Source organism: Brachypodium distachyon, chromosome 3 (genome assembly GCF_000005505.3).
Source record: "Brachypodium distachyon strain Bd21 chromosome 3, Brachypodium_distachyon_v3.0, whole genome shotgun sequence".
NCBI classification, from domain to species: Eukaryota; Viridiplantae; Streptophyta; class Magnoliopsida; order Poales; family Poaceae; genus Brachypodium; species Brachypodium distachyon.
In genome coordinates, this window is record NC_016133.3 from 33,053,963 (window position 1) to 33,065,160 (window position 11,198).

The 11,198-nt window shown below is 59.5% G+C and overlaps 1 protein-coding gene across 2 annotated transcripts; it reads right to left on the reverse strand.

Moving 5' to 3' along the window:
- Positions 1-221: 221 nt before the first annotated feature.
- LOC112271735 lies at positions 222-10,682 on the reverse strand. Of its 2 annotated transcripts, XM_024461625.1 has the most exons (3): positions 10,514-10,682; positions 2,280-4,679; positions 222-2,199 (listed from the first exon to the last, which is right to left on the reverse strand). In XM_024461625.1, the coding sequence occupies exon 2, from the start codon at positions 3,642-3,644 to the stop codon at positions 2,646-2,648; it is 999 nt and encodes a 332-aa protein (XP_024317393.1). In that variant the 5' UTR covers positions 3,645-4,679; positions 10,514-10,682; the 3' UTR covers positions 222-2,199; positions 2,280-2,645. The 2 variants fall into 2 exon arrangements, 1 of the variants encoding a protein (XP_024317393.1); XR_002965050.1 differs by lacking the exons at positions 222-2,199; positions 2,280-4,679 and adding an exon at positions 8,835-10,439.
- Between the last annotated feature and the right edge of the window lie 516 nt (positions 10,683-11,198).

The following is an 11,198-nucleotide window of genomic DNA, read 5'->3' on the forward strand; positions in this document are numbered from 1 at the left end:
TGCGGGTCCGTCCCATGGGCACATGCTTGGGAGTAGCTATCCCGCAAGCGGAGTGGCTTGCCGCTGCAACTTGACCGCAGGTTGGCACTGCGGGTCCGTCCCGGGTCCCTGGTCTGGTTAAGTGGGTAGCGCGCGAGTCCCCGGCAACACAAGGCATAGCACGCGGAGGCCAGAAGATCCACCCCGCGAGTCAATTCCGGGAACAAGAACCAAGTACCAAGTAGAACCAGAAAACGAAATTCATAAAAGTAGCGAACGTTTACATGGACTAATAAAAACCATAATTGTTCAACGGCGCCGTGCGCGACACTTGCAGGAAACAAAAGGAAAGACAAAAACTAGCAGGGAACTAAGACGGCTGGTTGCCGGGGGCTTCCGCTGGGGGCTCCGGCTTCCTCTGCATCCAGTCCACCACTTCATCGACAAAATGGCTTACCGCCCTGGTGTGGGAGGGGCCGTCCTCGCTGTCCGACCACGCGTCCAGCAGCGTCTCGAAGGGGAAGTCGGGGTGGTGGTTGTGCACCCGGGAGAGGATCGTGTCGGCGATCTCCCTGGCGCACGACGCTGTCTCCCCGTCGCAGAACTTGGAGATCCATACATCCAGCGCCCCGAGCTTCCCCACCATGTCGGAGAAGAAGGGGATCAGGGTGCTGACGTCTGTACCGTCCACCTTCGCGGCCTGCAGCTCAAACCTCGGCAGCAGCTCGTGCACGGCCTAGGCGATCTCGCGGAGCTTCTCGTTCTCCTCCCGCCGCTGCCCGCCAGCTTTTCGTGGTTACCGCGCGCCAGCGCCACCGCGTGCTTGGCCTTGCGGAGGAGTTCCGCGAGTCGCGCGATCTCCTTGGCCTTGGCCACATTGTCCTCGCCCAGCTTGACGAGCTCGCCCCGGGCGGTGGACAATTCCGACTCGAGGTGGGCACTCCTCTCCTTGGCGGAGTTGAGCTCCTTCTCCTGCCGCGCCGATGCCACGGCCGCGTCCTCCGCAACCTTGGCCTGCTCCTCCAGCTTCGTGCGTAGCGCCTGGAGCTGGGAGGAGTAGCTGCTGACCAGCTCGCTCTTCTCGTTGAGGCGAGGCTGGGTTGTCGCGAGCACCTCCCCGTGCTCCTTGTTGGCCTTCTCCCGCGCCGCGGCCAGCGAGTCCAGTGCTTGCTGGTGCTCGGCGCGTTGGGCCTCCAGTTGCCGATGGAGCTCAGCCTCGGGGACGACCGGCATTGCGGCCTCGTCCCTGGCCAGCCGAGCCAGACGCGTCTCCTCCCGTAGCCGGGAGAGATCCTGTCGCTCCCTCTCGACGTCTCGCCGCACCTCGCCGAGCTGGCCCTTCGCGAGCTCGTGGTACTCCCTCACCTTGTTGAAGGAGGTGACGAACGCCAGCTGCCGCGCCTTGATGGCATCAAGGAACTAATGCCCCTGATCATAGATGCTCGGGGCCCACGTGATTGAGTCCCAAGTCGCCCCGGCAAGGATGCCGGGGTCTGGGCTGGAGGTAGTGGCGGACGACGACGAGACCCCCGCCACGACGGTCTGCCCGGGAGGAGCATCGTCTCCTTGCAGGGGAGCCGCCTGCTGCTCCCCCACCACTTCCTCCTCCACCCCCGCGTCCGAAGGTGGCGGGGCTGGTGGAGGAACCGCGCCCCCGGCAGGAGTCGCCTCCTGCTGGGCTGCCGCGGGATCCGTGCCTCCGGTTTGCGAGGCCAGGGCCGCGCTGCCGGTCCCCGCTCGGGTAGAGACTGTGGGGGCCGCCACCGTTGTGTCTGGGGTGGCGGGGCTTGGCGCGGAGGCCGCCTCTGGCTTGTCCCCCGCCCCAACGTCCTCGACGTCGGAGGTGAGGTCGACACCGCGTCGCCTGCCCTCGTTGAGGGCGCAAACAGTGCCAAAGACAAAGAACAAAATTAGTGCTCCGGGTTAAGCTGGGGTACCCGGCGACGAACGCAAGGAGGCTCTGGACGAGTACCTTGTGGGGCCGCCGTGCTAGCAGGAGGAGCCTTGTCCCCCTCTGTCCCGGCTCCTGTAGTCGGGCGGTCCGCTGCGGGCTCCTCCTCCACCAGGATCGAGCCGGCGGCAAGTGTGGTGGTTGTGCCGCTGGCCCCCGTGCCGGGTTGGCTGGCACTGACACTGGCCCGGGTGCGCGGCTTCTTGCTCGGAGCAGCGGGCGCAGTGTCAATCCTCCCCCTCTTGCCGGCCCCTGCCGGGGTGCTGTCCCTGCAAGGCGTCAACCAAGGAGTAAGGAAACTAGAGATGGCGCAAACCTTGTAGGAAGAAGGGGAGAAACGCCGGCTTACCTTGGGGGGTTGAGCTTGAACGTGTAGCCCCCGAAGATTCCCCGCTTGGGCAGAGCCACAGGCCCTCGTGGGATAGCCACAGCCCCGGTCGCCGTGGAAGCCGTCACGGCGATTGTGGCCGCGGCAGAGGCGGCCGCTTCCGCGGGCGCCCTCGTCCTCCGCACCAGAGGTGCGTCGTCCTCGTCCGTCTCGTCTGCCACAGGAAGGGCTGTCTGGGCCCTGGCAACGTGGCCAGCCTCGTCGCCGGAGGGACTCGACGTCGGGCCAGCTGAGCTCCGATTCCCCCCCCCCCGCTCTCCTCGGCCACTCGCTTCCCGCGCGCTGCGGCGGGCGGAGGTTGTGGGGCTCGAGCGGGGGAATCGGACATCAGCCCCCACTCGTTGCAGGCGGGTAGCTGCTGACGATGTCGTGCAGCCCCGCGATGCCGGCATGGAAGGAAGGAGCCTCCGGGGGCAAATCCGTAAAGGGGGCATCCTCGCCGGTGATCCCCTTCACCCACGCCCGGATCGCGTCCAGGGTCACGCCCTTGTTCTGTAGGCGCGTGTTGTCCCCGGGCCTCGTGTACAGCCACGCGGGGCGAGACCGCAGCTGCAGCGGCGCGATGCGCCGGCTGATGTAGGTGCGCGCCACGTCGAGATCAGTGAGGCCCGCTAGCCGTAGGGCCTTGATCCTCTCGACGATGGGGAGGAGCTCCGCGTCGCAACTGTAGCGGTCCCGCCAACCGTTGTTGCTTGCGGGCAGCTTGGTGGGTGCGTAGATGAGCTCATTGGGATCCTCACGCGAACCCAACACCAATCCGCGCGCCACTCCTTCTCGATCTTCTTCTCTGTCCGCACGATGAACTCCGACTTCATCTTGTCGCGGGCACGGAACACCACCCCTGACGACATCGCCTCCGGTTGCTCGACGCGCGGGTAAAAGTAGTGGCAGAACAACGCCACTGACGGCATCACCCCAACGAACCCCTCGCAGGAGTTGGAAGACGGCGAGAAGGAAGAGGGAGGTGGGGTGGACCTGCGCGACCCGGAGCTGGTACGCCGCCATGAGCGCGTGGAGGAAGAGGGAGAACGGAGGTACCAGCCCGGCGAGGATGAAGCGGGCGAACACCCGGAAGTTGTTGTCCTGGTGATCAGCGCCGGCGGGGAAGATGAGCGTCTCGCCGTACTCGTTGAACCGAGAGGCGACGGCATGCCGGATCTTGTCAAGCCCCTCGCCGTTGTAGCCGGGCCTGAAGAAGGCCTGCGTGGCCGTCAACTCCCGCTTCTTCTGGTCCTTCTCCGAGAGAGGCTTCTTGGGAGCCTTCTCGGCTTTGTCGGCCGCGGAACTCTTGGAGCCTTTCCCTCTCTTGGGGGCTGTGGGCGCCATGGGGAATGCAGATGGAGATTGGCAAAAATCAGGATCGCAAGGAAGAATGGGGATGAGGTAGAAGGGCTGGGGGGCTAAGTGTTAGCTCCTCAGCGCAGCGGTGGGGTCTTATAGTACCCCAGCGCTGGGTAACGGTCGCATCCGCACCCTACGGGTGTGCTGGGGATAAGTACGCTTAAAGTGGGGGAATGCGGGGCGTGGCCTTAACCACCCGTGATTAAGGGGAGGTTAAGGCAGAAATCTCGCCCCCACTACTCTGCCCGTAACGGCGGAGTCCCTGGAGTAACGCATAAATGGGCACCAGAAGCGGCTCGAGTTCTTTGCTCGCCATTTGTCAAGCTGCTCGAGTTCTTTGCTCGCCATTTGTCACCCATGCACCAAGGCACCTGTGGTATCCCCTTGAGTATAAAAGGAGGATCGTTGCCAACGGTCGAAGGGTTCGGTTCCTTACTAGTTTTAGCCGAAAATAGCAAGTAGCCCTTAGCAAGAAAGGAGAGAGCACCTGGGGACTCCCCTGACAACCTGTAAACCCTTGTTCATCGGTTAATAAAAGCACAGAAGCAGGACGTAGGGTTTTACACCTCAGGGTGGCCCGAACCTGGGTAAAAGCGATCTTGTGTTCCGTTACGCTTGACATTGGCCTCGCCAGCGATCGCCGGAGCGATCCCCGACGCCCTCTGCCGAACCTAAAGGGGGTGCCGCCCACTCCCGGTGTCTACGCCCCGGGCTACGACACCCTCGGCGCTAGTGCGCGGAGAAATGCACCACCACCACTTCTCTATGGCATCACTCGCCATCTTCTTAGCTTTGCTTTGAGTTGCTCCGTGGCCACCATGCCCTTTTATAGGCAGGGTGAAGAATCTTGCCGCCGCGCGCGCCGAGCTACCGTGGCACACGTAGCAACACCCTCCTGTGGCAAGAGCCTTGAAGCGGTCGCCATGCACCGGTGGCTACCCGCTAGACGACAGAGCCCGTGAGTACTCCACGAGTATCACAGTGTGTCTGATCCCTATCCTCATCCTGCATGTCAGATTCCTGCATTGCCCAAGGTACATAACAATTTTTTTTCGAAATTTACGAAAAACAGTATAAACTGGATAACCTCCTGCCTCCCAGCCCCCGGGCACAAAAGAGTCGACCTCAATCCTGGCTTTGAGCATCTTTACATTTCCACGGTGCCTCGCGGGCACGTAGCACGTTGCGGACGGGTCCGGCAACTGCTGGGCCTCGTTCCGGGGCGTCCTGGCAACGAGATTTTGTTTTCGGGGTTCCGACAGCCCCCTGCTCACAGCCAAGGATGATGAGACAATTCTGTGCACCTAGAGCAGGAGACAGAAACATTTATAAGCAGCAAAACACAATATTTATCAATGTAACTCTTATCTTTATTCAACCTTGTGCTAGCGGTTTACAATCGGGCCTTGCCCGGCTACACTAGCTTAAAAAGGTACGCTGCCGCAGCGTCACCCATGGGTAAGGCGCCACCGTTTCACGGGTAGAACTTGTGCAGGTGCGAAATGTTCCAACTATTGGGCACCGGCAAGCCTTCTTCGGTTTCCAGCCGGACAGCCCCCGGTCTGGCCCCTGCACTAACCGGAAAGGCCCTTCCTAGATTGGAGACAACTTGTTCCCGGCCTTCGTTCCTTGTATCCGGTGCAGGACGAGGTCTCCAACCTCGAGCTCCCGGGATGGACTCTTCTGTCGTGATAACGACGGAGTCCCTACCGGTAGCATGCAGCTCGTACAGCAGCCCGACATCGAATCTCCTCGATGAAGGTAAGGTCATCAATCCTCTGCTCGTGTTGGCTCTTGTCGCCGTACGTGCGTACCCGAGGTGACCTATACTTGAACTCGAGGGGCAGCACACCTTCTGCCCCGTAGACGAGGGCAAACGGAGTTTGACCCGTCGCCCGACTCGGTGTGGTCCGCAACGACCACATCACGGGCTGGAGTTCTTCAACCCAGTGCTTCCCGTGGCCTTTGAGCTTGTCAAAGGTTCTCGTTTTGATCCCCCGCAGCACCTCTGCGTTGGCTCGTTCAACTTGCCCATTGCTCCTTGGATAGGCAACGGAGGCAAAGTGAATCTTAGTGCCCATGTCCTTGCAGTAAGCTTGGAACCCCGCACTAGTGAATTGCGTGCCGTTGTCGGTGATGATGCCGTTGGGCACACCAAACCGGCACACAATGCTTTTGAAGAACTTGATGGCTGCTTGCCGGGCTACTCGCTCTGCGGCAAGGTCTTCCTCCGGGAGGGTCCCGTCACTGAGGTAGCGAATAATATCTGTCCTCCAAGGTGGTGGCTCCCGGCTAGTGTATGCCACCAATCTGGTGGCATGGTCCCCCATGGTTGCAGGGTCACCTTGAGTCGTCGGAGGGGCTTCCCCGTCAACTGTCTTGGGGTCGACAGAGGGCTTCGACTACCTCTGCACGAACACCCCAGGAGGCACTTTGCTGCGTTCCGCTGCCCACTTGGACAGTTCATCCGCAACAAAGTTGTCCTTGTGCTTTACGTGCTCAAATCGAAGTCATTTGAACTTGGACTCCAATTTCCGCACCTCTTCCACGTACGCTGCCATCTGGGGCAGTCGTAGTCCTTGTTCACCTGGTTGATCACGAGTTGGGAGTCCCCGCGAACAACAGGCGCTTGATGTCGAGGGCGATCGCCGCACGCAGGCCGGCAAGCAATCCCTCGTACTCTGTTGTATTGTTGGTGGAGTTGGCGAAGTCAAGCTGGATTACAAACTTGAGTTGATCTCCGGTGGGCGACTCGATCACTACTCCGGCACCGGTACCCTGCAAGCAGAAAGCGCCGTCGAAGTACATGACCCAGCACCCTTCGTCTAATGCACCAGGGAGGCTCGCTCCCGGCTCTTCTTCGTCTACGCCCGTCGATGTCCACTCCGCGACAAACTCAGCGAGAGCGGTGCTCTTGATACTCTTGGTGTTCGCGAAACGCAGCTCGAACTCTGCCAGCTCCATTCTCCACTCGGCCACCCTTCCGGTGGCTTCACGGTTGGCGAGGGCCCTTTCCAAACAGAACCCCGACACCACCGTGATGCTGTGTGCCTGGAAGTAATGGCGCAGCTTCCTCGAAGCGAGCAGGATCCCAAGCAGAATCTTCTGGACCCGTGGGTACGGTACCCGGGCGTCGCACACCACCGTGCTAACGAAGTACACTGGATGCTGCACTAGCCGCTTGCGGGAAGCAGCCTGCATGGGCTGTCCCCCAGATCCAGGGGCAGAGGAGGTAGCCGGGGGTTCGGGCGCCCCCAAGCCTTCTGTCTCAGCCCCCGGGATTTGGTCTTCCCTCTCGGCGACGAGCACAGAGCTCACCACCTGATCCGTTGCCGTGAGGTACAGCAGCAACGGCTCGCCCGGTTAAGGGGCGACGAGGACCGGCGGTGACTTCAGGTATCTTTTCAGGTCCCGGAACGCCGCTTCCGCCTCGGGGGTCCATTTGATTGGACCCTTCTTCTTCATTACTTTGAAGAAAGGTAGGGCTCGCTCACCCAGCCTTGAGATGAAACGGCCAAGCGCCGCCACGCAACCGTTGAGGCGTTGGACGTCCCTAATCTTGCGGGGCGCCTCCATTTTCTCGATCTCTTCGATCTTCTGTGGGTTGTCTTCAATTCCCCGGTGGGAGACCAAGAAGCCCAGCGAGTGCCCCGAGTCCACGCCAAACGTGCACTTCTCGGGGTTAAGCTTGAGCTTGATCCCGCGGAGGTTGTCAAATGTCTCCTGCAGGTTGCCAATGAGCAAGTCCCTACGCCGCGACTTGACGACGATATCGTCCATATAGGCCTCGATGTTTCGGCCTAGCTGGGGTCCCAGACATTCGCGCAGGGCACACTGAAATGTCGAACCCGCGTTCTTCAACCCGAAAGGCATGCACGTATAACAGTAGCAGCCAACCGGGGTGATAAACGCTGTTTTCTTCTCATCCTCGACTGCCATCTTGATCTGATGGTAGCCGGAGAAGGCATCCAGGAAGCACAAAGACTCGCAACCCGCTGTAGAATCTACTATTTGATCTATACGGGGTGCAGGGAAGGGGTCCTTAGGACATGCACGGTTAAGATCGGTAAAATCAACACACATGCGCAATTTATTTCAAGCTTTTGGGATTACAATAGGGTTTGCCAACCAAGTAGGGTACAACGCTTCCCATTCTTGAGCTTCTCTACTTCCTGCTGGATGAAGTCTTTGCGTTCTTGCGCTTGCCGACGAACGAACCTTCTGCTTGACGGGCCGCGCGTCTGGGCGCACCGCCAGTCGATGCTCGATCACCTCCCTACGAACTCCAGGAAGGTCTGACAGCTCCCAAGCGAACACATCAGAGTTCTCCCGGAGGAAGGCGACGAGTGCGCTTTCCTATTTCTCGCTGAGGCTCACACCGATGGAGACGGTGCGTGCCTCGTTGCCGGCAAGCAGGGGCACCTTTTTGGTCTTGGTGCCCTCCTCCTTCAGCTTTGTGCCCTTGCTGATGCGTGGGCCGGAGCTGCCCCCGGCGTCCTATCCGGGAGTGGCTCGCGCCTTCTTCAGTGCGGGTTGTTCACCCACAAGTGGATCCTCGCTCCCAGCAATGTCGTAGTCGACGGGATCCGCCACTGCGGAGGTCTTCACGACCTCGCCCACGCACCAAGCCGCGTCCTTCAGGTCGCACTTGATGGAAAGAACGTCGTATGTTGACGGCATCTTCATCACGCCATAGGCGCAATATGTTGCCGCCATGAACTTGATCAGCGCTGGCCGACCAAATATCCCGTTGTACGGCAACGGTGTGAGCCACATCGAAAATGATGTGCTCAGTCCGGAACGCTTCCCGGGAGCCGAAGGTCACCGGGAGCGTGATTCGCCCCATGAGCTGCACCACTCCGGGGTTAATCCCCCGGAACGGGTCGGTGAACTTCATCTGCTCCAAGGGCAGCTGAAGCTTTTCCACCAGCTTGGCGGACAACAGGTTGAGGCTTGCCCCGCTGTCCACCAGTACCTTGGTCACCGTCACGTTGTTTATGATCGACGACACTACTAGGGGGAGAACCCCTGAACCCAAGGGACGGATCGGGTGATCGTCCGAGTTGAAGGTGATCGGCACGTGCGACCACCTCAACGGCTGCGCGCCTCCACGCTGGGGAGGAGGGCGCAGACCTCATGCGTAAGCCGTTTTACGGCAGCGTGAGACGTGAGAGCAGAGGCTCCCCCGTGGATGCATGCGACATCGCGAGGTTCCTGGAAGCCAGGCTCGTCGGCGTCGTCGTCGCTGTAGATATCCCCGTGCCGTTTAGCACGAGTCTTGTCGCGTCCCCGGGGTGGCCGGTCCTTGCCGCCGCAGGCCTGGCTACGGCCCCCCGCGGGTTCTCCCTTGTCGCCGCTGGCTGCACCCAGGCCTGCTCCGCCGCGAGGGTTGTTTGGGCAGTCTTGGGAGAGGTGCCCGATATCCCTGCAGTTGAAGCAGGCCCCGGCAGCGCGACGCTCCTCGTGACGCTACTCGCGCTTCTCCTTGATGGTCTGGTGAGTGCGGCAGTTTTGCGCGTCGTGGGTGGCGTTGGTGTGGATGGGGCAGCGTGCGGCTGCTGCTGGCTTGCTGCCCGATGCTCATGCCGACGCCGCCTTCTTGGTGGGCCTTTGGGGAGCCCCCGGCTCCGCGGCGAGTACCTGATTCCCGCCGCGCTTCCAGGAGCCCTTCTTTTCGAAGCCCTCCGGTGGGTTTGCCCAAAAAAAAAGTATACCAATCCACCATAGAAAAATCACCTAACCCGAACAGCGAACAATATGCCACCCAAATTCAATAGCAGTTGCACACGAAACCAATAGGAATCACCACCGAACTCAGCACAACGCGAATCGCATGAATCAAACCTCTTGATTTACCCAATCACGCTTGCATGGATACACAAAGGATTCCGAAATCGACAAAAAAAAAGAGAAAGTATCAAACATGTGACAGCATGGATAGACGGCAAAATACCGAACCGGTCACGGGCGATTCATAGGTCTTCGGACTGAATCGCTACATGGATCCTATCAACATCATTCACAACAACTAACGGCCCAAAACAAATAGATTCTACTTTCATACTGCAGAGAAAAATTAACGCATCCAGCATCCAACCTAGAGCCTGCATCTACTAATTTTCTCACCCAATCAACAATCAACGAACGAAATAGTGAAGGGAAAAAAATCAACCAATCATGCTAAGCTGATTTGCATCTGAGACTCACGTATGCAAGTATTGCTAAGCCACTAGCTTCTGCAGGTCGCGACCTACAGCCGGCCATGCAACTAGAGCCACTGGAAACATGGAATGGTCTTAGTCGTGGAGCCTGACAGGCTGCCCGACGAGAATTCAGGACTCAGGAGCTATGGCGGACTTGACCGAGGCGACCTAACCAGTGTGGGCCGAGCTGCAGCGGACGCGCTCGCGAGTATGGTCGTGGCGTGCGTACTGCCGGTGTCGGAGCAGGCGCGGGCGCGCGCCGCTGAACTGCAACGCTGCCTGGAGATTTGCAGCAAAGGGAACCATCTCGAGCGGGTCACGAGACTCACGTGTGCTTCCAGAGCACCACCACACAGCAGCAACACATGCACTCAGCGAATCGACGCAAAAGGAAACCCATCACACACATCCACTTCGAACAAACTGACACCACGACACAAGCAGCATCCTTCTCCGGCGACGAATGGAGGAAGGCATGACCACCCCACTCCCTACTGCTCTCCGAAGGAATCAACGAGACTCAACTGGCCTATATTCCTCATCTCGTAGTCGCTTCACCACCCCCGCCCCCTTCCCCCTGATAATCCCCCAAATTCGAATTGTCAAATCGCCCCCAACCACAGCACAGAAATCAGGGGGGAAGAGAGGTACCTGGCAACTCCGGTCGGTAGGGAGGAGCATGGGGATGCCCGGGCTCGGTTTCGCCGGTCGCCGGAGTGGGAAAGGAGCTAGGAAGAGCTTCTGATGGAGAAGGTTCTAGAGCGCGTCGAGACGAAAGAGACGGAACGGTAGCGATTTCGGGCGAGAGAAATGAAACAGGCATGGCTCCTGATTTCGGAGGGCCCACATGTCAATGAACGTTACCACGTTGGCCGATCGGAGGGACAGGAACGATGAAATCGGACGAAAAAGAAACGGTCGCGCTAGGATACGAAATAAAGAACGTCAGTTCGTTAAGATTTAGGTTTATTCATTAGTACTAGTAACTTAGCACAACTTACAGCCAGACACCATAAAGATCTAGAAATACACACAAGTCCCTGAACTTTGCAGAAAGAACCCAAAATAAGGAAGAAGAAGTGCAATGGGGTCCTCAACATCCTGCCGGAGATCACCTCGCCGTCGCCGGGGACGTCACCACTTGGGAAGACGAGGATGCCACAGAACGCCATGGCCACGAGTTGGATGTCGAATTGCCTCCTATTCGGCGACACGCCCAGGAGGAAGAGGGTTGGCCACCCTTCGGCCTGAAGATACAGCGGCAAGGTGGGAGTCGGCAGCTGTCCTCCAGCGCCGTAACTCCGCCACGTTGACCACTGTGGATGTGCTCGACCAC

Bases quoted from the DNA above. Each gene is read 5' to 3' on its own strand.
- LOC112271735 (XM_024461625.1), bottom strand. From the start codon at position 3,644: ATGGCGCCCACAGCCCCCAAGAGAGGGAAAGGCTCCAAGAGTTCCGCG.